This window comes from Asterias amurensis, chromosome 10, assembly GCF_032118995.1.
Source record: "Asterias amurensis chromosome 10, ASM3211899v1".
NCBI lineage: Eukaryota > Metazoa > Echinodermata > Asteroidea > Forcipulatida > Asteriidae > Asterias > Asterias amurensis.
Window position 1 is genome coordinate 22,003,400 of NC_092657.1, and position 23,268 is coordinate 22,026,667.

A 23,268-nucleotide genomic window follows, 5' to 3' on the forward strand; every position below is an offset into this window, starting at 1 on the left:
TCGCCAAAAAGACAGGAAATAGTTTAAAATTTGCAGGGTTTGTTCGTTCTAAGTACTCAATGGATCATTCCAAGGAAAATAAATCAGTTTCAGTAGAATATAGCTTTAAGAATGTCTTACCTGTTTGAGTAGATTTGCGGGTTACACAGGAGTCAAGTAAAGCTGATGGGATCGCTCTACAGACAGGAAAGAGTTTAAATTTTAAAGTTTTTTTTGTTATAACTACTGGATGGATCATGCTGAGGAAAATTATTCAATTTCAGTAGAAGATAGCTTTAAGATTGTCTTACCTGTTTAAGTAGATTTGCAGGTTAAACAGGAGTCAATGTCAAGCTGATGGGATCGCTCTAAAGAAAGGAAATAGTTTAAATTTTGAGGCTTTGTTCGTTCTAACTACTGGATGGATCATGCTGAGGAAAATTATTCAGTTTCAGTTGAATTTAGCTTAAAGGTTGTCTACCCGTTTGAGTAGATTTGCGGGTCACACAGGAGTCAAGTAGAGCTGATTGGATCGCCAAAAAGACAGGAAATAGTTTAAAATTGCAGGGTTTGTTTGTTCTAAGTACTCAATGGATCATTCCAAGGAAAATAATTCAGTTTCAGTAGAATATAGCTTTAAGATTGTCTTACCAGTTTGAGTAGATTTGCAGGTTACACAGGAGTCAATGTCAAGCTGATGGGATCGCTCTAAAGACAGAAAATAATTAAAATTTTAAAGTTTTTTTTTATAACTACTGGATGGATCATGCTGAGGAAAATAATTCAGTTTCAGTAGAAGACAGCTTTAAGATTGTCTTACCTGTTTAAGTAGATTTGCAGGTTACACAGGAGTCCATGTCAAGCTGTTGGGATCGCTCTAAAGACAGGAAAGAGTTAAAATTTTAAGGCTTTGTTCGTTCTAACTACTGGATGGATTATGCTGAGGAAAATTATTCAGTTTCAGTTGAATTTAATTTTAAGATTGTCTACCCGTTTGAGTAGATTTGCAGGTTACACAGGAGTCAATGTCAAGCTGATGGGATCGCTCTAAAGACAGGAAAGAGTTAAAATTTTAAGGCTTCGTTCGTTCTAACTACTGGATGTATTATGCTGAGGAAAATTATTCAGTTTCAGTTGAATATAGCTTTAAGATTCTCTTACCTGTTTAAGTAGATTTGCTGGTTACACAGGAGTCAAGTCAAGCTGATGGGATCGCTCTAAAGACAGAAAATAGTTTACACTTTAAAGGTTTTTTTGTTTTAACTACTGGATGGATATGCCGAAGAAAATTGTTCAGTATCAGTTGAATATAGCTATAAGATTGTCTTACCTGTTGGAGTAGATTTGCAGGTTACACAGGAGTCAATGTCAAGCTGATGGGATCGCTCTAAAGACAGGAAAGAGTTAAAATTTTAAGGGTTTGTTGGTTCTAACTACTGGATGGATCATGCTGAGGAAAATTATTCAGTTTCAGTTGAATTTAGTTTTAAGGTTGTCTACCCGTTTAAGTAGATTTGCGGGTTACACAGGAGTCAAGTAGAGCTGATTGGATCGCCAAAAAGACAGGAAATAGTTTAAAATTTGCAGGGTTTGTTTGTTCTAAAACTCAACGGATCATTCCAAGGAAAATAATTCAGTTTCAGTAGAATATACCTTTAAGATTGTCTTACCTGTTTGAGTAGATTTGCTGGTTACACAGGAGTCAATGTCAAGCTGATGGGATCGCTCTAAAGACAGAAAATAATTAAAATTTTAAAGTTTTTTTTTTTATAACTACTGGATGGATCATGCTGAGGAAAATAATTCAGTTTCAGTAGAAGACAGCTTTAAGATTGTCTTACCTGTTTAAGTAGATTTGCGGGTTACACAGGAGTCAATGTCAAGCTGATGGGATCGCTCTACAGACAGGAAAGAGTTTACATTTTAAGGGTTGGTTGGTTCTAATTACTGGATGGATCATGCTGAGGAAAATTATTCAGTTTCAGTTGAATTTAGTTTGAAGGTTGTTTACCCGTTTGAGTAGATTTGCGGGTTACACAGGAGTCAAGTAGAGCTGATTGGATCGCCGAAAAGACAGGAAATAGTTTAAAATTTGCAGGGTTTGTTTGTTCTAAGAACTCAACGGATCATTCCAAGGAAAATAATTCAGTTTCAGTAGAATATAGCTTTAAGATTGTCTTACCTGTTTGAGTAGATTTGCTGGTTACACAGGAGTCAATGTCAAGCTGATGGGATCGCTCTAAAGACAGAAAATAATTAAAATTTTAAAGTTTTTTTTTTATAACTACTGGATGGATCATGCTGAGGAAAATAATTCAGTTTCAGTAGAAGACAGCTTTAAGATTGTCTTACCTGTTTAAGTAGATTTGCGGGTTACACAGGAGTCAATGTCAAGCTGATGGGATCGCTCTAAAGACAGGAAAGAGTTTAAACTTGAAGGCTTTGTTGTTCCAACTACTGGATGGATTATACTGAGGAAAATTATCAAGTTTCAGTTGAATATAGCCTTAAGATTGTCTTACCTGTTTGAGTAGATTTGCAGGTTACACAGGAGTCAATGTCAAGCTGATGGGATCGCTCTAAAGACAGGAAAGAGTTTAAATTTTAAGGGTTTGTTGGTTTTAACTACTGGATGGGTCATGCTGAGGAAAATTGTTCAATTTCAGTAGAATATAGCTTTAAGATTGTCTTACCTGTTTAAGTAGATTTGCGGGTTACACAGGAGTCAATGTCAAGCTGATGGGATCGCTCTAAAGACAGGAAAAAGTTTAAATTTTAAAGGTTTGTTTGTTCTAACTACTTGATGGATCATGCTACTAAGAAAATTGTTCAGTTTCAGTCGAATATAGCTTTAAGATTGTCTTACCTGTTTAAGTAGATTTGCGGGTTACACAGGAGTCAAGTCAAGCTGATGGGATCGCTCTAAAGACAGAAAAAAATTAAAATTTTAAAGTTTTTTTTTTATAACTACTGGATGGATCATGCTGAGGAAAATAATTCAGTTTCAGTAGAAGATAGCTTTAAGATTGTCTTACCTGTTTGAGTAGATTTGCGGGTTACACAGGAGTCAAGTCAAGCTGATGGGATCGCTCTACAGACAGGAAAGAGTTTAAATTTTAAGGGTTTGTTGGTTCTAACTACTGGATGGATCATGCAGAGGAAAGTTATTCAGTTTCAGTTGAATTTAGTTTTAAGATTGTCTACCCGTTTGAGTAGATTTGCAGGTTACACAGGAGTCAATGTCAAGCTGATGGGATCGCTCTAAAGACAGGAAAGAGTTAAAATTTTAAGGCTTAGTTCGTTCTAACTACTGGATGGATCATGCTGAGGAAAATTATTCAGTTTCAGTTGAATTTAGTTTTAAGATTGTCTACCCGTTTGAGTAGATTTGCGGGTTACACAGGAGTCAAGTAGAGCTGATTGGATCGCCAAAAAGACAGGAAATAGTTTAAAATTTGCAGGGTTTGTTTTAAGAACTCAACGGATCATTCCAAGGAAAATGATTCAGTTTCAGTAGAATATAGCTTTAAGATTGTCTTACCTGTTGGAGTAGATTTGCAGGTTACACAGGAGTCAATGTCAAGCTGATGGGATCGCTCTAAAGACAGAAAAAATTAAAATTTTAAAGTTTTTTTTTTATAACTACTGGATGGATCATGCTGAGGAAAATAATTCTGTTTCAGTAGAAGATAGCTTTAAGATTGTCTCACCTGTTTAAGTAGATTTGCGGGTTACACAGGAGTCAATGTCAAGCTGATGGGATCGCTCTACAGACAGGAAAGAGTTTAAATTTTAAAGGTTTGTTTGTTCAAACTACTGGATGGTTCATGCCGAGGAAAATTATTCAGTTTCAGTGAAATATAGCTTAAAGGTTGTCTACCCATTTTAGTAGATTTGCTGGTCACACAGGAGTCAAGTAGAGCTGATTGGATCGCCAAAAAGACAGGAAATAGTTTTAAATTTGCAGGGTTTGTTTGTTCTAAGTACTCAGCGGATCATTCCAAGGAAAATAATTCAGTTTCAGTAGAATATAGCTTTAAGATTGTCTTACCTGTTGGAGTAGATTTGCAGGTTACACAGGAGTCAATGTCAAGCTGATGGGATCGCTCTAAAGACAGGAAAGAGTTAAAATTTTAAGGCTTAGTTCGTTCTAACTACTGGATGGATCATGCTGAGGAAAATTATTCAGTTTCAGTTGAATTTAGTTTTAAGGTTGTCTACCCGTTTGAGTAGATTTGCGGGTTACACAGGAGTCAAGTAGAGCTGATTGGATCGCCAAAAAGACAGGAAATAGTTTAAAATTTGCAGGGTTTGTTTGTTTTAAGAACTCAACGGATCATTCCAAGGAAAATAATTCAGTTTCAGTAGAATATAGCTTTAAGATTGTCTTACCTGTTTGAGTAGATTTGCGGGTTACACAGGAGTCAATGTCAAGCTGATGGGATCGCTCTAAAGACAGAAAAAAATTAAAATTTTAAAGTTTTTTTTTTATAACTACTGGATGGATCATGCTGAGGAAAATAATTCAGTTTCAGTAGAAGATAGCTTTAAGATTGTCTTACCTGTTTAAGTAGATTTGCGGGTTACACAGGAGTCAATGTCAAGCTGATGGGATCGCTCTACAGACAGGAAAGAGTTTAAATTTTAAGGCTTTGTTCGTTCTAACTACTGGATGTATTATGCTGAGGAAAATTATTCAGTTTCAGTTGAATATAGCTTTAAGATTGTCTTACCTGTTTGAGTAGATTTGCAGGTTACACAGGAGTCAATGTCAAGCCGATGGGATCGCTCTAAAGACAGGAAAGAGTTAAAATTTTAAGGCTTTGTTCGTTCTAACTACTGGATGGATAATGCTGAGGAAAATTATTCAGATTCAGTAGAATATAGCTTTAAGATTGTCTTACCTGTTTAAGTAGATTTGCGGATTACACAGGAGTCAATGTCAAGCTGATGGGATCGCTCTACAGACAGGAAAGAGTTTAAATTTTAAGGGTTTGTTGGTTCTAACTACTGGATGGATAATGCTGAGGAAAATTATTCAGATTCAGTAGAATATAGCTTTAAGATTGTCTTACCTGTTTGAGTAGATTTGCGGGTTACACAGGAGTCAATGTCAAGCTGATGGGATCGCTCTACAGACAGGAAAGAGTTAAAATTTTAAGGCTTTGTTTGTTCTAACTACTGGATGGATAATGCTGAGGAAAATTATTCAGATTCAGTAGAATATAGCTTTAAGATTGTCTTACCTGTTTAAGTAGATTTGCGGGTTACACAGGAGTCAATGTCAAGCTGATGGGATCGCTCTAAAGACAGGAAAGAGTTAAAATTTTAAGGCTTTGTTGGTTCTAGCTACTGGATGGATCATGCAGAGGAAAATTATTCAGTTTCAGTTGAATTTAGTTTTACGATTGTCTACCCGTTTGAGTAGATTTGCAGGTTACACAGGAGTCAATGTCAAGCTGATGGGATCGCTCTAAAGACAGGAAAGAGTTAAAATTTTAAGGCTTAGTTCGTTCTAACTACTGGATGGATCATGCTGAGGAAAATTATTCAGTTTCAGTAAAATATAGCTTAAAGGTTGTCTACCCGTTTTAGTAGATTCGCGGGTCACACAGGAGTCAAGTAGAGCTGATTGGATCGCCAAAAAGACAGGAAATAGTTTTAAATTTGCAGGGTTTGTTTGTTCTAAGTACTCAGCGGATCATTCCAAGGAAAATAATTCAGTTTCAGTAGAATATAGCTTTAAGATTGTCTTACCTGTTTGAGTAGATTTGCTGGTTACACAGGAGTCAATGTCAAGCTGATGCGATCGCTCTAAAGACAGAAAATAATTTAAATTTTAAAGGTTTTTATTTATAACTACTGGATGGATCATGCTGAGGAAAATAATTCAGAAGATAGAAGATAGCTTTAAGATTGTCTTACCTGTTTAAGTAGATTTGCAGGTTACACAGGAGTCAATGTCAAGCTGATGGGATCGCTCTAAAGACAAAAAATAGTTAAAATTTTAAGGCTTTGTTCGTTCTACTTACTGGATGTATTATGCTGAGGAAAATTATTCAGTTTCAGTTGAATATAGCTTTAAGATTGTCTTACCTGTTTGAGTAGATTTGCAGGTTACACAGGAGTCAATGTCAAGCCGATGGGATCGCTCTAAAGACAGGAAAGAGTTAAAATTTTAAGGCTTTGTTCGTTCTAACTACTGGATGGATCATGCTGAGGAAAATTATTCAGTTTCAGTAGAATATAGCTTTAAGATTGTCTTACCTGTTTAAGTAGATTTGCGGGTTACACAGGAGTCAATGTCAAGCTGATGGGATCGCTCTACAGACAGGAAAGAGTTAAAATTTTAAAGGGACACACCGGCCGACTTGGGCTATTTGGGCTACAAATTATACTAAGTTATGACTTCAACGGTCTTCCAGGAATGAAGAACAGTCCTTAAAAAAAATCATCAAATTTAGCCGTTTTTGAGCATTTTAAGACAAAAATGCAGGTCGCGTGATTGTTCTAACCAAAAAGTGGTACAATCAATCACGTGACCTTCCGCGCTAGTTTTACTTTCAGCCGTCTAAAAGTAACTAAATAACCAAATTTAAATCTTTTTTTTTACAAAATTATTTACGAATAATTGACGAAAAAGATCATGTATTACAATTATCGCTACAAAATGTAAATAATGGTGAAAAATCTAACGTAAGATTCACCATCATAGAGTCCGTGTAACGGAAGCTTGTTATGGCCGCTTTGATTTTTTAAAATCATTTTTCGCTAAATACGTGACATTTTGATGATTTTTTTTTACAGCAACCATCTATAAAAACATTATTTATGATTCTACACCCCTAAATTACGTAAATGGTGAGCCGGTATGTCCCTTTAAGGCTTTGTTGGTTCTAACTACTGGATGGATTAGGCTGAGGAAAATTATTCAGTTTCAGTTGAATATAGCTTTAAGATTGTCTTACCTGTTTGAGTAGATTTGCAGGTTACACAGGAGTCAATGTCAAGCTGATGGGATCGCTCTAAAGACAGGAAAGAGTTAAAATTTTAAGGCTTTGTTCGTTCTAACTACTGGATGGACTATGCTGAGGAAAATTATTCAGTTTCAGTTGAATATAGCTTTAAGATTGTCTTACCTGTTTGAGTAGATTTGCGGGTTACACAGGAGTCAAGTCAAGCTGATGGGATCGCTCTACAGACAGGAAAGAGATTAAATTTTAAGGGTTTGTGGTTCTAACTACTGGATGGATCATGCAGAGGAAAATTATTCAGTTTCAGTTGAATTTAATTTTAAGATTGTCTACCCGTTTGAGTAGATTTGCAGGTTACACAGGAGTCAATGTCAAGCTGATGGGATCGCTCTAAAGACAGGAAAGAGTTCAAATTTTAAGGCTTAGTTCGTTCTAACTACTGGATGGATCATGCTGAGGAAAATTATTCAGTTTCAGTAGAATATAGCTTTAAGATTGTCTTACCTGTTTAAGTAGATTTGCGGGTTACACAGGAGTCAATGTCAAGCTGATGGGATCGCTCTAAAGACAGGAAAGAGTTAAAATTTTAAGGGTTTGTTGGTTCTAACTACTGGATGGATCATGCTGAGGAAAATTATTCAGTTTCAGTTGAATTTAGTTTTAAGGTTGTCTACCCGTTTAAGTAGATTTGCGGGTTACACAGGAGTCAAGTAGAGCTGATTGGATCGCCAAAAAGACAGGAAATAGTTTAAAATTTGCAGGGTTTGTTTGTTCTAAAACTCAACGGATCATTCCAAGGAAAATAATTCAGTTTCAGTAGAATATAGCTTTAAGATTGTCTTACCTGTTTGAGTAGATTTGATGGTTACACAGGAGTCAATGTCAAGCTGATGGGATCGCTCTAAAGACAGAAAATAATTAAAATTTTAAAGTTTTTTTTTTATAACTACTGGATGGATCATGCTGAGGAAAATAATTCAGTTTCAGTAGAAGATAGCTTTAAGATTGTCTTACCTGTTTAAGTAGATTTGCGGGTTACACAGGAGTCAATGTCAAGCTGATGGGATCGCTCTACAGACAGGAAAGAGTTTAAATTTTAAGGCTTTGTTGGTTCTAACTACTGGATGGATCATGCTGAGGAAAATGATTCAGTTTCAGTTGAATTTAGTTTTAAGGTTGTCTACCCGTTTGAGTAGATTTGCGGGTCAAACAGCAGTCAAGTAGAGCTGATTGGATCGCCAAAAAGACAGGAAATAGTTTAAAATTTGCAGGGTTTGTTCGTTCTAAGTACTCAATGGATCATTCCAAGGAAAATAAATCAGTTTCAGTAGAATATAGCTTTAAGATTGTCTTACCTGTTTGAGTAGATTTGCGGGTTACACAGGAGTCAAGTAAAGCTGATGGGATCGCTCTACAGACAGGAAAGAGTTTAAATTTTAAAGTTTTTTTTGTTATAACTACTGGATGGATCATGCTGAGGAAAATTATTCAATTTCAGTAGAAGATAGCTTTAAGATTGTCTTACCTGTTTAAGTAGATTTGCAGGTTAAACAGGAGTCAATGTCAAGCTGATGGGATCGCTCTAAAGAAAGGAAATAGTTTAAATTTTGAGGCTTTGTTCGTTCTAACTACTGGATGGATCATGCTGAGGAAAATTATTCAGTTTCAGTTGAATTTAGCTTAAAGGTTGTCTACCCGTTTGAGTAGATTTGCGGGTCACACAGGAGTCAAGTAGAGCTGATTGGATCGCCAAAAAGACAGGAAATAGTTTAAAATTGCAGGGTTTGTTTGTTCTAAGTACTCAATGGATCATTCCAAGGAAAATAATTCAGTTTCAGTAGAATATAGCTTTAAGATTGTCTTACCAGTTTGAGTAGATTTGCAGGTTACACAGGAGTCAATGTCAAGCTGATGGGATCGCTCTAAAGACAGAAAAAGAGTTAAAATTTTAAGGCTTTGTTCGTTCTAACTACTGGATGGATTATGCTGAGGAAAATTATTCAGTTTCAGTTGAATATAGCTTTAAGATTGTCTTACCTGTTTGAGTAGATTTGCAGGTCAAACAGGAGTCAATAACAAGCTGATGGGATCGCTCTAAAGACAGAAAATAATTAAAATTTTAAAGTTTTTTTTTATAACTACTGGATGGATCATGCTGAGGAAAATAATTCAGTTTCAGTAGAAGACAGCTTTAAGATTGTCTTACCTGTTTAAGTAGATTTGCGGGTTACACAGGAGTCAATGTCAAGCTGATGGGTTTGCTCTACAGACAGGAAAGAGTTTAAATTTCAAGGGTTTGTTGGTTCTAATTACTGGATGGATCATGCTGAGGAAAATGATTCAGTTTCAGTTGAATTTAGTGTTAAGGTTGTTTACCCGTTTGAGTAGATTTGCGGGTTACACAGGAGTCAAGTAGAGCTGATTGGATCGCCAAAAAGACAGGAAATAGTTTAAAATTTGCAGGGTTTGTTTGTTCTAAGAACTCAACGGATCATTCCAAGGAAAATAATTCAGTTTCAGTAGAATATAGCTTTAAGATTGTCTTACCTGTTTGAGTAGATTTGCTGGTTACACAGGAGTCAATGTCAAGCTGATGCGATCGCTCTAAAGACAGGAAATAATTTAAATTTTAAAGGTTTTTATTTATAACTACTGGATGGATCATGCTGAGGAAAATAATTCAGAAGATAGAAGATAGCTTTAAGATTGTCTTACCTGTTTAAGTAGATTTGCAGGTTACACAGGAGTCCATGTCAAGCTGATGGGATCGCTCTAAAGACAAAAAATAGTTTAAATTTTAAAGGTTTTTTTGTTATAACTACTAGTTTCAGTTGAATATAGCTTTAAGATTGTCTTACCTGTTTGAGTAGATTTGCAGGTTACACAGGAGTCAATGTCAAGCTGATGGGATCGCTCTAAAGACAGGAAAGAGTTCAAATTTTAAAGGGACACACCGGCCGAATTGGGCTATTTGGGCTACAAAATATACTAAGATATGACTTCAACGGTCTTCCAGGAATGAAGAAGAACAGTCCTTAAAAAAAAATCTTCAAATTTAGCCGTTTTTGAGCATTTTAAGACAAAAAATGCAGGTCGCTCGATTGTTCTAACCAAAAAGTGGTACAAACAATCACGTGACCTTCTGGGCTAGTTTTACTTTCAGCCGTCTAAAAGTAACTAAATAACCAAATTTAATTCTTTTTTTTTACAAAATTATTTACGAATAATTGACGAAAAAGATCATGTATTAAAATTATCGCTACAAAATGTAAATAATGGTGAAAAATCTAACGTAAGATACACCATCATAGAGTCCGTGTAACGGAAGCTTGTTATGGCCGCTTTGATTTTTTAAAATCATTTTTCGCTAAATACGTGACATTTTGATGATTTTTTTTACAGCAACCATATATAAAAACATTATTTATGATTCTACACCCCTAAATTGAGTAAATGGTGAGCCGGTATGTCCCTTTAAGGCTTTGTTGGTTCTAACTACTGGATGGATTATGCTGAGGAAAATTATTCAGTTTCAGTTGAATATAGCTTTAAGATTGTCTTACCTGTTTGAGTAGATTTGCAGGTTACACAGGAGTCAATGTCAAGCTGATGGGATCGCTCTAAAGACAGGAAAGAGTTGAAATTTTAAGGCTTTGTTCGTTCTAACTACTGGATGGATTATGCTGAGGAAAATTATTCAGTTTCAGTTGAATATAGCTTTAAGATTGTCTTACCTGTTTGAGTAGATTTGCGGGTTACACAGGAGTCAATGTCAAGCTGATGGGATCGCTCTACAGACAGGAAAGAGATTAAATTTGAAGGGTATGTGGTTCTAACTACTGGATGGATCATGCAGAGGAAAATTATTCAGTTTCAGTTGAATTTAATTTTAAGATTGTCTACCCGTTTGAGTAGATTTGCAGGGAACACAGGAGTCAATGTCAAGCTGATGGGATCGCTCTAAAGACAGGAAAGAGTTCAAATTTTAAGGCTTAGTTCGTTCTAACTACTGGATGGATCATGCTGAGGAAAATTATTCAATTTCAGTAGAAGATAGCTTTAAGATTGTCTTACCTGTTTAAGTAGATTTGCAGGTTAAACAGGAGTCAATGTCAAGCTGATGGGATCGCTCTAAAGAAAGGAAATAGTTTAAATTTTGAGGCTTTGTTCGTTCTAACTACTGGATGGATCATGCTGAGGAAAATTATTCAGTTTCAGTTGAATTTAGCTTAAAGGTTGTCTACCCGTTTGAGTAGATTTGCGGGTCACACAGGAGTCAAGTAGAGCTGATTGGATCGCCAAAAAGACAGGAAATAGTTTAAAATTGCAGGGTTTGTTTGTTCTAAGTACTCAATGGATCATTCCAAGGAAAATAATTCAGTTTCAGTAGAATATAGCTTTAAGATTGTCTTACCAGTTTGAGTAGATTTGCAGGTTACACAGGAGTCAATGTCAAGCTGATGGGATCGCTCTAAAGACAGAAAATAATTAAAATTTTAAAGTTTTTTTTTATAACTACTGGATGGATCATGCTGAGGAAAATAATTCAGTTTCAGTAGAAGACAGCTTTAAGATTGTCTTACCTGTTTAAGTAGATTTGCGGGTTACACGGGAGTCAATGTCAAGCTGATGGGATCGCTCTACAGACAGGAAAGAGTTTAAATTTTAAGGGTTTGTTGGTTCTAATTACTGGATGGATCACGCTGAGGAAAATGATTCAGTTTCAGTTGAATTTAGTTTTAAGGTTGTCTACCTGTTTGAGTAGATTTGCGGGTTACACAGGAGTCAAGTAGAGCTGATTGGATCGCCAAAAAGACAGGAAATAGTTTAAAATTTGCAGGGTTTGTTTGTTCGAAGAACTCAACGGATCATTCCAAGGAAAATAATTCAGTTTCAGTAGAATCCAGCTTTAAGATTGTCTTACCTGTTTGAGTAGATTTGCTGGTTACACAGGAGTCAATGTCAAGCTGATGGGATCGCTCTAAAGACAGAAAATAATTAAAATTTTAAAGTTTTTTTTTATAACTACTGGATGGATCATGCTGAGGAAAATAATTCAGTTTCAGTAGAAGATAGCTTTAAGATTGTCTTACCTGTTTAAGTAGATTTGCGGGTTACACAGGAGTCAATGTCAAGCTGATGGGATCGCTCTACAGACAGGAAAGAGTTTAAATTTTAAGGCTTTGTTGGTTCTAACTACTGGATGGATCATGCTGAGGAAAATGATTCAGTTTCAGTTGAATTTAGTTTTAAGGTTGTCTACCCGTTTGAGTAGATTTGCGGGTCAAACAGCAGTCAAGTAGAGCTGATTGGATCGCCAAAAAGACAGGAAATAGTTTAAAATTTGCAGGGTTTGTTCGTTCTAAGTACTCAATGGATCATTCCAAGGAAAATAAATCAGTTTCAGTAGAATATAGCTTTAAGATTGTCTTACCTGTTTGAGTAGATTTGCGGGTTACACAGGAGTCAAGTAAAGCTGATGGGATCGCTCTAAAGACAGGAAAGAGTTTAAATTTTAAAGTTTTTTTTGTTATAACTACTGGATGGATCATGCTGAGGAAAATTATTCAATTTCAGTAGAAGATAGCTTTAAGATTGTCTTACCTGTTTAAGTAGATTTGCAGGTTAAACAGGAGTCAATGTCAAGCTGATGGGATCGCTCTAAAGAAAGGAAATAGTTTAAATTTTGAGGCTTTGTTCGTTCTAACTACTGGATGGATCATGCTGAGGAAAATTATTCAGTTTCAGTTGAATTTAGCTTAAAGGTTGTCTACCCGTTTGAGTAGATTTGCGGGTCACACAGGAGTCAAGTAGAGCTGATTGGATCGCCAAAAAGACAGGAAATAGTTTAAAATTGCAGGGTTTGTTTGTTCTAAGTACTCAATGGATCATTCCAAGGAAAATAATTCAGTTTCAGTAGAATATAGCTTTAAGATTGTCTTACCAGTTTGAGTAGATTTGCAGGTTACACAGGAGTCAATGTCAAGCTGATGGGATCGCTCTAAAGACAGAAAAAAATTAAAATTTTAAAGTTTTTTTTTATAACTACTGGATGGATCATGCTGAGGAAAATAATTCAGTTTCAGTAGAAGACAGCTTTAAGATTGTCTTACCTGTTTAAGTAGATTTGCAGGTTACACAGGAGTCAATGTCAAGCTGATGGGATCGCTCTACAGACAGGAAAGAGTTTAAATTTTAAGGGTTTGTTGGTTCTAATTACTGGATGGATCACGCTGAGGAAAATGATTCAGTTTCAGTTGAATTTAGTTTTAAGGTTGTCTACCCGTTTGAGTAGATTTGCGGGTTACACAGGAGTCAAGTAGAGCTGATTGGATCGCCAAAAAGACAGGAAATAGTTTAAAATTTGCAGGGTTTGTTTGTTCTAAGAACTCAACGGATCATTCCAAGGAAAATAATTCAGTTTCAGTAGAATCCAGCTTTAAGATTGTCTTACCTGTTTGAGTAGATTTGCTGGTTACACAGGAGTCAATGTCAAGCTGATGGGATCGCTCTAAAGACAGAAAAAAATTAAAATTTTAAAGTTTTTTTTTATAACTACTGGATGGATCATGCTGAGGAAAATAATTCAGTTTCAGTAGAAGACAGCTTTAAGATTGTCTTACCTGTTTAAGTAGATTTGCAGGTTACACAGGAGTCAATGTCAAGCTGATGGGATCGCTCTACAGACAGGAAAGAGTTTAAATTTTAAGGGTTTGTTGGTTCTAATTACTGGATGGATCACGCTGAGGAAAATGATTCAGTTTCAGTTGAATTTAGTTTTAAGGTTGTCTACCCGTTTGAGTAGATTTGCGGGTTACACAGGAGTCAAGTAGAGCTGATTGGATCGCCAAAAAGACAGGAAATAGTTTAAAATTTGCAGGGTTTGTTTGTTCTAAGAACTCAACGGATCATTCCAAGGAAAATAATTCAGTTTCAGTAGAATCCAGCTTTAAGATTGTCTTACCTGTTTGAGTAGATTTGCTGGTTACACAGGAGTCAATGTCAAGCTGATGGGATCGCTCTAAAGACAGAAAATAATTAAAATTTTAAAGTTTTTTTTTTATAACTACTGGATGGATCATGCTGAGGAAAATAATTCAGTTTCAGTAGAAGATAGCTTTAAGATTGTCTTACCTGTTTAAGTAGATTTGCGGGTTACACAGGAGTCAATGTCAAGCTGATGGGATCGCTCTACAGACAGGAAAGAGTTTAAATTTTAAGGCTTTGTTGGTTCTAACTACTGGATGGATCATGCTGAGGAAAATGATTCAGTTTCAGTTGAATTTAGTTTTAAGGTTGTCTACCCGTTTGAGTAGATTTGCGGGTCAAACAGCAGTCAAGTAGAGCTGATTGGATCGCCAAAAAGACAGGAAATAGTTTAAAATTTGCAGGGTTTGTTCGTTCTAAGTACTCAATGGATCATTCCAAGGAAAATAAATCAGTTTCAGTAGAATATAGCTTTAAGATTGTCTTACCTGTTTGAGTAGATTTGCGGGTTACACAGGAGTCAAGTAAAGCTGATGGGATCGCTCTACAGACAGGAAAGAGTTTAAATTTTAAAGTTTTTTTTGTTATAACTACTGGATGGATCATGCTGAGGAAAATTATTCAATTTCAGTAGAAGATAGCTTTAAGATTGTCTTACCTGTTTAAGTAGATTTGCAGGTTAAACAGGAGTCAATGTCAAGCTGATGGGATCGCTCTAAAGAAAGGAAATAGTTTAAATTTTGAGGCTTTGTTCGTTCTAACTACTGGATGGATCATGCTGAGGAAAATTATTCAGTTTCAGTTGAATTTAGCTTAAAGGTTGTCTACCCGTTTGAGTAGATTTGCGGGTCACACAGGAGTCAAGTAGAGCTGATTGGATCGCCAAAAAGACAGGAAATAGTTTAAAATTGCAGGGTTTGTTTGTTCTAAGTACTCAATGGATCATTCCAAGGAAAATAATTCAGTTTCAGTAGAATATAGCTTTAAGATTGTCTTACCAGTTTGAGTAGATTTGCAGGTTACACAGGAGTCAATGTCAAGCTGATGGGATCGCTCTAAAGACAGAAAAAGAGTTAAAATTTTAAGGCTTTGTTCGTTCTAACTACTGGATGGATTATGCTGAGGAAAATTATTCAGTTTCAGTTGAATATAGCTTTAAGATTGTCTTACCTGTTTGAGTAGATTTGCAGGTCAAACAGGAGTCAATAACAAGCTGATGGGATCGCTCTAAAGACAGAAAATAATTAAAATTTTAAAGTTTTTTTTTGTAACTACTGGATGGATCATGCTGAGGAAAATAATTCAGTTTCAGTAGAAGACAGCTTTAAGATTGTCTTACCTGTTTGAGTAGATTTGCAGGTTACACAGGAGTCAATGTCAAGCTGATGGGATCGCTCTAAAGACAGGAAAGAGTTGAAATTTTAAGGCTTTGTTCGTTCTAACTACTGGATGGATCATGCTGAGGAAAATTATTCAGTTTCAGTTGAATTTAGTTTTAAGGTTGTCTACCCGTTTAAGTAGATTTGCGGGTTACACAGGAGTCAAGTAGAGCTGATTGGATCGCCAAAAAGACAGGAAATAGTTTAAAATTTGCAGGGTTCGTTTGTTCTAAAACTCAACGGATCATTCCAAGGAAAATAATTCAGTTTCAGTAGAATATAGCTTTAAGATTGTCTTACCTGTTTGAGTAGATTTGCTGGTTACACAGGAGTCAATGTCAAGCTGATGGGATCGCTCTAAAGACAGAAAATAATTAAAATTTTAAAGTTTTTTTTTTATAACTACTGGATGGATCATGCTGAGGAAAATAATTCAGTTTCAGTAGAAGACAGCTTTAAGATTGTCTTACCTGTTTAAGTAGATTTGCGGGTTACACAGGAGTCAATGTCAAGCTGATGGGATCGCTCTACAGACAGGAAAGAGTTTAAATTTTAAGGGTTTGTTGGTTCTAATTACTGGATGGATCATGCTGAGGAAAATGATTCAGTTTCAGTTGAATTTAGTTTTAAGGTTGTTTACCCGTTGGAGTAGATTTGCGGGTTACACAGGAGTCAAGTAGAGCTGATTGGATCGCCAAAAAGACAGGAAACAGTTTAAAATTTGCAGGGTTTGTTTGTTCTAAGAACTCAACGGATCATTCCAAGGAAAATAATTCAGTTTCAGTAGAATCCAGCTTTAAGATTGTCTTACCTGTTTGAGTAGATCTGCTGGTTACACAGGAGTCAATGTCAAGCTGATGGGATCGCTCTAAAGACGGAAAATAATTAAAATTTTAAAGTTTTTTTTTTATAACTACTGGATGGATCATGCTGAGGAAAATAATTCAGAAGATAGAAGATAGCTTTAAGATTGTCTTACCTGTTTAAGTAGATTTGCAGGTTACACAGGAGTCCATGTCAAGCTGATGGGATCGCTCTAAAGAAAAAAAATAGTTTAAATTTTAAAGGTTTTTTTGTTATAACTACTGGATGGATATGCCGAAGAAAATTGTTTAGTTTCAGTTGAATATAGCTTTAAGATTGTCTTACCTGTTTGAGTAGATTTGCAGGTTACACAGGAGTCAATGTCAAGCTGATAGGTCGCTCTAAAGACAGGAAAGAGTTAAAATTTTAAAGGGACACACCGGCCGAATTGGGCTATTTGGGCTACAAAATATACTAAGATATGACTTCAACGGTCTTCCAGGAATGAAGAACAGTCCTTAACAAAAAATCATCAAATTTAGCCGTTTTTGAGCATTTTAAGACAAAAATGCAGGTCGCTCGATTGTTCTAACCAAAAAGTGGTACAAACAATCACGTGACCTTCCGGGCTAGTTTTACTTTCAGCCGTCTAAAAGTAACTAAATAACCAAATTTAAATCTTTTTTTTTACAAAATTATTTACGAATAATTGGCGAAATAGATCATGTATTAAAATTATCGCTACAAAATGTAAATAATGGTGAAAAATCTAACGTAAGATTCACCATCATAGAGTCCGTGTAACGGAAGCTTGTTATGGCCGCTTTGATTTTTTAAAATCATTTTTCGCTAAATACGTGACATTTTGATGATTTTTTTTACAGCAACCATATATAAAAACATTATTTATGATTCTACACCCCTAAATTGCGTAAATGGTGAGCCGGTATGTCCCTTTAAGGCTTTGTTGGTTCTAACTACTGGATGGATTATGCTGAGGAAAATTATTCAGTTTCAGTTGAATATAGCTTTAAGATTGTCTTACCTGTTTGAGTAGATTTGCAGGTTACACAGGAGTCAATGTCAAGCTGATGGGATCGCTCTAAAGACAGGAAAGAGTTGAAATTTTAAGGCTTTGTTCGTTCTAACTACTGGATGGATTATGCCGAGGAAAATTATTCAGTTTCAGTTGAATATAGCTTTAAGATTGTCTTACCTGTTTGAGTAGATTTGCGGGTTACACAGGAGTCAATGTCAAGCTGATGGGATCGCTCTACAGACAGGAAAGAGTTTAAATTTTAAGGGTTTGTTGGTTCTAATTACTGGATGGATCATGCTGAGGAAAATGATTCAGTTTCAGTTGAATTTAGTTTTAAGGTTGTCTACCCGTTTGAGTAGATTTGCGGGTTACACAGGAGTCAAGTAGAGCTGATTGGATCGCCAAAAAGACAGGAAATAGTTTAAAATTTGCAGGGTTTGTTTGTTCTAAGAACTCAACGGATCATTCCAAGGAAAATAATTCAGTTTCAGTAGAATCCAGCTTTAAGATTGTCTTACCTGTTTGAGTAGATTTGCTGGTTACACAGGAGTCAATGTCAAGCTGATGGGATCGCTCTAAAGACGGAAAATAATTAAAATTTTAAAGTTTTTTTTTTATAACTACTGGATGGATCATGCTGAGGAAAATAATTCAGTTTCAGTAGAAGATAGCTTTAAGATTGTCTTACCTGTTTAAGTAGATTTGCGGGTTACACAGGAGTCAATGTCAAGCTGATGGGATCGCTCTAAAGACAGAAAAGAGTTAAAATTTTAAGGCATTGTTCGTTCTAACTACTGGATGGATTATGCTGAGGAAAATTATTCAGTTTCAGTTGAATATAGCTTTAAGATTGTCTTACCTGTTTGAGTAGATTTGCAGGTCAAACAGGAGTCAATGTCAAGCTGATGGGATTGCTCTAAAGACAGGAAAGAGTTAAAATTTTAAGGCTTTGTTCGTTCTAACTACCGGATGGATTATGCTGAGGAAAATTATTCAGTTTCAGTTGAATATAGCTTTAAGATTGTCTTTCCATTTTGAGTAGATTTGCAGGTTACACAGGAGTCAATAACAAGCTGATGGGATCGCTCTTAAGACAGAAAATAGTTTAAATTTTAAAGGTTTTTTTGTTATAACTACTGAGTGGATCTTGCTGAGGAAAATTATTCAATTTCAGTAGAAGATAGCTTTAAGATTGTCTTACCTGTTTAAGTAGATTTGCGGGTTACACAGGAGTCATTTCAAGCTGATGGGATCGCTCTAAAGACAGGGAAGAGTTTAAATTTGAAGGGTTTGTTTGTTCTAACTACTGGATGGATCATGCTAAGGAAAATTATTCAGTTTCAGTTGAATATAGTTTCTAGATTGTCAGGTTGTCCACAAGTGAGTTTGGTTGCCCAAATATGATAATCTTATCAGTGGTGTGAATGTTTTCCAACTATAGATTTATAAAGCTTTATCTGGAAAAATTTGAATGATCTTTGGAACTGGCACAATAATAAGCAGGGTAGACATAAATTCTTGTTTTTTTTTATCACAGGTTGCCCGGATTATTTTTTGGTTGCCTCAGGCAACTGGGCAACTGTTAATTTCGCACCCTGACCAATAGTTGATACATCCCTCTTAGAGCGACCATCCTAGAAAAACCACCCCCTTAGCATGCTTAGGGTGACCAATATAATATAGACTATATAAAAACATACATGTATTAGATCAACAATCCAAAGTATCTAACAGATCTCTAAAACAACAGTCTGAAACAAATTTTGACTGACCCTCAACATGACAGAAATTCAACTGAATACACTATTTTGAGGATTCAGTGATTGTGACTAGTCTTGTCTTCTTGTCAGGGAGATTAACATTTAGTGCAAAATTTTTGTATAATTTTTGTATTAAAGTCCAATGTTGATAAACTGAGCAAACAGAAAATGTCAAACAAATCATTTTAGATGCTGTCGTTCTGCAGAATACTCACCATGGGTTATTGATTTTGCTGCATTTGACTTTCTCTGTAGGTCTCGTTCTGCAAGTAAACAAATTCAAACGATTTAATGATAAAAAGGTGAGAAACAAAGAAAGTCGTATCTGATATGAAGATAAATGCCTTCAAGTCAGTCCGTTTCTTTACATTTAAACCTAGGTTAACTGTTTTTACGGGGAAACAAAGATTACAAAAATCAGAAAAAGAATTAATTTAGCAAGAAGAGTATGCCTTTACATAATACATCGTACTTCTCTGATCAACCAATAGTTGATACATCCCTCTTAGAGCGAGCATCCTAGAAAAAAAAAACCTCTTAGGGTGACCAATATATAGACTATATACAAACATACATGTATTAGATCAACAATCCATAATATCTAACAGATCTCCAAAACAAGTCTGCAAAAAACTTGACTGACCCTCAATAGGACAACAAATTAAAATGAATACATTATTTTGAGGCCTCATTGATTGTGACTAGTCTCGTCTTCTTGGGTACTGCGCAAACACCCCTTCTCAGGGGTCACTCAGGCAGGGTCAGTTGTGTGCATGGAATTGCCAACCATATGCCAGAAACACCAGGTTCAACCCTTTCCCTTAACGATAAAGGATCCGCAGGCTTTTAATAATTAAGTGTCTTGCTTCAGGACACCAAGTGTCAAGGCCAGTTCCACAATCTGCTGATCAGAAACACTAGAGCTTGAGGCTTGTGCACTTGACAGCCCAGCTATGACAACCAAGAAAAAAAGCTAATGGAGGGACCACCAACAAAAATACTACAAGCAGCCAGAATAACAATTAGTGCAAAATATTTGAATCATTTATGTACTAAAGTCCAACAAAACTGAGTCAACAGAAACTGAGTCAACAGAATATGCAATACAACTTGTAATCACTTTAGGTGCTGTCATTCTGCAGAATACTCACATGGGCAAAATGTTTGTATCATTTTTGTATTAAAGTCCAATGTTGATAAACTGAGCAAACAGAAAATGTCAAACAAATCATTTTAGATGCTGTCATTCTGCAGAATACTCACCATGGGTTATTGATTTTGCTGCATTTGACTTTCTCAGTAGGTCTCGTTCTACTAGTAAATAAATTTAAACGATTTATAAAAATAAAAAGGTGAGAAACAAAGAAAGTCGTATCTGATATAAAGATGAATGCCTTCAAGTCAGTCCGTTTCTTTACATTTAACCTAGGTTAACTGTTTTTACGGGGAAACAAAGATTACAAAAAACAGAAACAAAATTAATTAAGCAATAATAGTATGCCTTTACATAATACATCGTACTTCTCTGATCAACCAATAGTTGATACATGCCTCTTAGAGCGACCATCCTAGAAAAACCACCCCCTTAGGGTGACCAATATAATATAGACTATATAAAAACATACATGTATTAGATCAACAATCCAAAGTATCTAACAGATCTCTAAAACAACAGTCTGAAACAAATTTTGACTGACCCTCAACATGACAGAAATTCAACTAAATACACTATTTTGAGGCCTCAGTGATTGTGACTAGTCTTGTCTTCTTGTCAGGCAGATTAAGCAACATTTTTGTATCATTAGCTGTTTCGTAGCGAAGCGCAGCGAAACAGCTCTTGTTTTTGTTAAAGTTTCTTTTAGCTGTTTCGTAGCGAAGCGCAGCAAAACAGCTCTTGTTTTTGTTAAAGTTTTTTTTATTATTATTTTTTTTATTTGTCATCTTCAGAACTAATTTTTTATAAGTGCTGATTTGCAATGTTCCTAAAGAGCAATTGCAATGAAATTTTCAGTGATGATAGGTATTGGTGCAATGATCATTGCAAAACAAGGATGTCATTATGACATCATCAGAAGTCACGTGACGTCATCTTAAAGGTGTTGTATTTTAAATGTTTGAAAATTTATAACAAATCAGCCACAAGAGACCGTAGGTTTCTGTTTGCGGGATTGGGGAGGGATAAATAAGGTCTTCATTTTGTTTCGTGTGCCTGACCTCACATGACCTCTACTTCCGGTCGAAACGGGCCAAAAACCGAAGTGCCTTGTAACTCAAAAGTGGCAAAAATTATGAAGTTGCTTTCCAGGGACGTAAGTGTCTAGCAAGAGTTGGCAGTTCAAAAAAAATATCGATGACGTCAAAAATTGCAACAGCGCCCTCTAGCGGCAGGTTGAAAACTCATCAAAATGGACTTTTTGAAGATGTGTGTGGTGAAGTTTTTTGTAATCACTTCAAATTTTACACACACGTTAACTGCCAGGCAGCCATCATATGTGTAAAGTTTCAGATCAATGACAACATCGGGGGTCACGTGACGCGGCCTTAAAGGTGCACTTTTTGAACTAATATAACTCCCGAAGTAATTATGCGATCATGTTGAAACTTGGTACATGTAGGTTGTTGGATATTGACAAGTTCTTGTGAATTGTGAAATGACGTCATGATGACGTCATCACATGATTTTTAAAGATTATTTTAATTGTTTGCACCTTGAAGTCATAAAATGCTATCTGAACTTGGTATAATCCAAAATATTTGTTTTAAATAGGCTGGACTGCTTTGATGCAAAGAGAATTTCAAATTAAGAGGGAAAATTTGAAAATTTTATTAACGAAACAGCTCTGCATTTGTGCACAAATGCAATCATGTCTAGTTTATTATTAGCTGTTTCGTAGCGAAGCGCAGCGAAACAGCTCTTGTTTTTGTTAAAGTTTTTTTTATTATTATTTTTTTTATTTGTCATCTTCAGAACTAATTTTTTATAAGTGCTGATTTGCAATCTTTCCAAAGAGCAATTGCAATGAAATTTTTAGTGATGATAGGTATTGGTGCAATGATCATTGCAAAACAAGGATGTCATTATGACATCATCAGAAGTCATGTGACGTCATCTTAAAGGTGTTGTATTTTAAATGTTTGAAAATTTATAACAAATTAGCCACAAGAGACCGTAGGTTTCTGTTTGCGGGATTGGGGAGGGATAAATAAGGTCTTCATTTTGTTTCGTGTGCCTGACCTCACATGACCTCTACTTCCTGTCGAAACGGGCCAAAAACCGAAGTGCCCTGTAACTCAAAAGTTGCAAAAGTTATGAAGTTGCTTTCCAGGGACAGCAGTGTCTAGCAAGGGTGGGCAGTTCAAAAACAATATCGATGACGTCACAAATTGCAACAGCGCCCTCTAGCGGCAGGTTGAAAACTCTTCAAAATGGACTTTTAGAAGATGTCTGTGATGAAGTTTTCTGCAATCACTTCAAATTTTACACACTCGCTTACGGTCAGGCAGGCATCATATTTGTGAAGTTTCAGATCAATGATGTCATCGGGGGTCACGTGATGGACATTAACGGTGCACTTTTTGAAGTCGTATAACTCTCGAAGTAATGACGCGATTTTGTTGAAACTTTGTAGAATGTTAGATATGGCAAGTTCTCGTGAATTGTGAAATGACGTCATGATGATGTCATCACACGATTTTTTATGATTTTTTCTATTTTTGCACCTTTAACACATAAATTGTTATCCGAACATGGTATAATCCAAATTATTTTTTTAAATAGCCTGGATTAATCATAACTGCTGTAAAAAAAGAATGAATTTCAAATTCAGTTGACAAAATTTAAATTGTTATTAACGAAACAGCTCTGCATTTGTGCACAAATGCAATCATGTCTAGTTTTTGTATTAAAGTCCAATGTTGATAAACTGAGCAAACAGAAAGTGTCATACAAATTTTAATCATTTTAGGTGCTGTCATTCTGCAGAATACTCATCATGGGTATTGAACTTTTTTGACTGCAATTGAGTTTCTCTCAAAGTCTTGTCATCAAAATCGAAAAAATGACAAAGGAACATACTAGCTTCAGTGGGCTATTTAGGCTACAAAATAGATCCAAACAAAGAAACCATCAAATTTGCGATTTTAAAGCATTTTTCAAAAAATTAAGGTCACATGATTTTATCAAAACTAGACTTTTTTATTTGGATAAATCATGTCATCTTTGGAGTTAGTTTAACTTCCAGCCGTACTGCACCAAATCCAACAGACTGTTTTTCTACAAGTATTTGACAAAAGAGGCTTTGTATTCAGATTATATCAAGTTATGAATAATATTGAAAAATCGAACG

General features: G+C 35.6%; 1 protein-coding gene and 4 long non-coding RNA genes across 22 annotated transcripts in view; all 5 read right to left on the reverse strand.

Annotated features, from left to right (window-relative positions):
• Positions 1–23,268, reverse strand: part of LOC139943230 (uncharacterized) — an 82,128-nt gene that overhangs the window by 57,512 nt on the left and 1,348 nt on the right. For all 18 annotated transcript variants that reach the window (XR_011786778.1, XR_011786779.1, XM_071940050.1 and 15 more), the window contains exons 3-5: positions 20,186–20,233; positions 19,138–19,185; positions 18,022–18,078 (exon numbers count right to left, since the gene is read on the reverse strand). Coding sequence is in view for 16 of the 18 variants with exons in the window: in XM_071940050.1 (XP_071796151.1) it covers positions 18,022–18,078; positions 19,138–19,185; positions 20,186–20,233 (153 nt within the window). In the remaining 2 variants the exon portion in view is untranslated. The remainder of the gene's footprint in view (positions 1–18,021; positions 18,079–19,137; positions 19,186–20,185; positions 20,234–23,268) is intronic.
• On the reverse strand, positions 121–689 carry LOC139943239 (uncharacterized). The gene is made up of 3 exons (XR_011786786.1): positions 631–689; positions 291–347; positions 121–176 (listed from the first exon to the last, which is right to left on the reverse strand). It is a non-coding gene; the product is annotated as an uncharacterized lncRNA (long non-coding RNA).
• Positions 8,309–9,049, reverse strand: LOC139943238 (uncharacterized). Its single transcript, XR_011786785.1, has 4 exons — positions 8,991–9,049; positions 8,819–8,875; positions 8,479–8,535; positions 8,309–8,364 (listed from the first exon to the last, which is right to left on the reverse strand). It is a non-coding gene; the product is annotated as an uncharacterized lncRNA (long non-coding RNA).
• On the reverse strand, positions 12,388–12,956 carry LOC139942501 (uncharacterized). Its single transcript, XR_011786688.1, has 3 exons — positions 12,898–12,956; positions 12,558–12,614; positions 12,388–12,443 (listed from the first exon to the last, which is right to left on the reverse strand). It is a non-coding gene; the product is annotated as an uncharacterized lncRNA (long non-coding RNA).
• On the reverse strand, positions 14,429–14,997 carry LOC139942500 (uncharacterized). The gene is made up of 3 exons (XR_011786687.1): positions 14,939–14,997; positions 14,599–14,655; positions 14,429–14,484 (listed from the first exon to the last, which is right to left on the reverse strand). It is a non-coding gene; the product is annotated as an uncharacterized lncRNA (long non-coding RNA).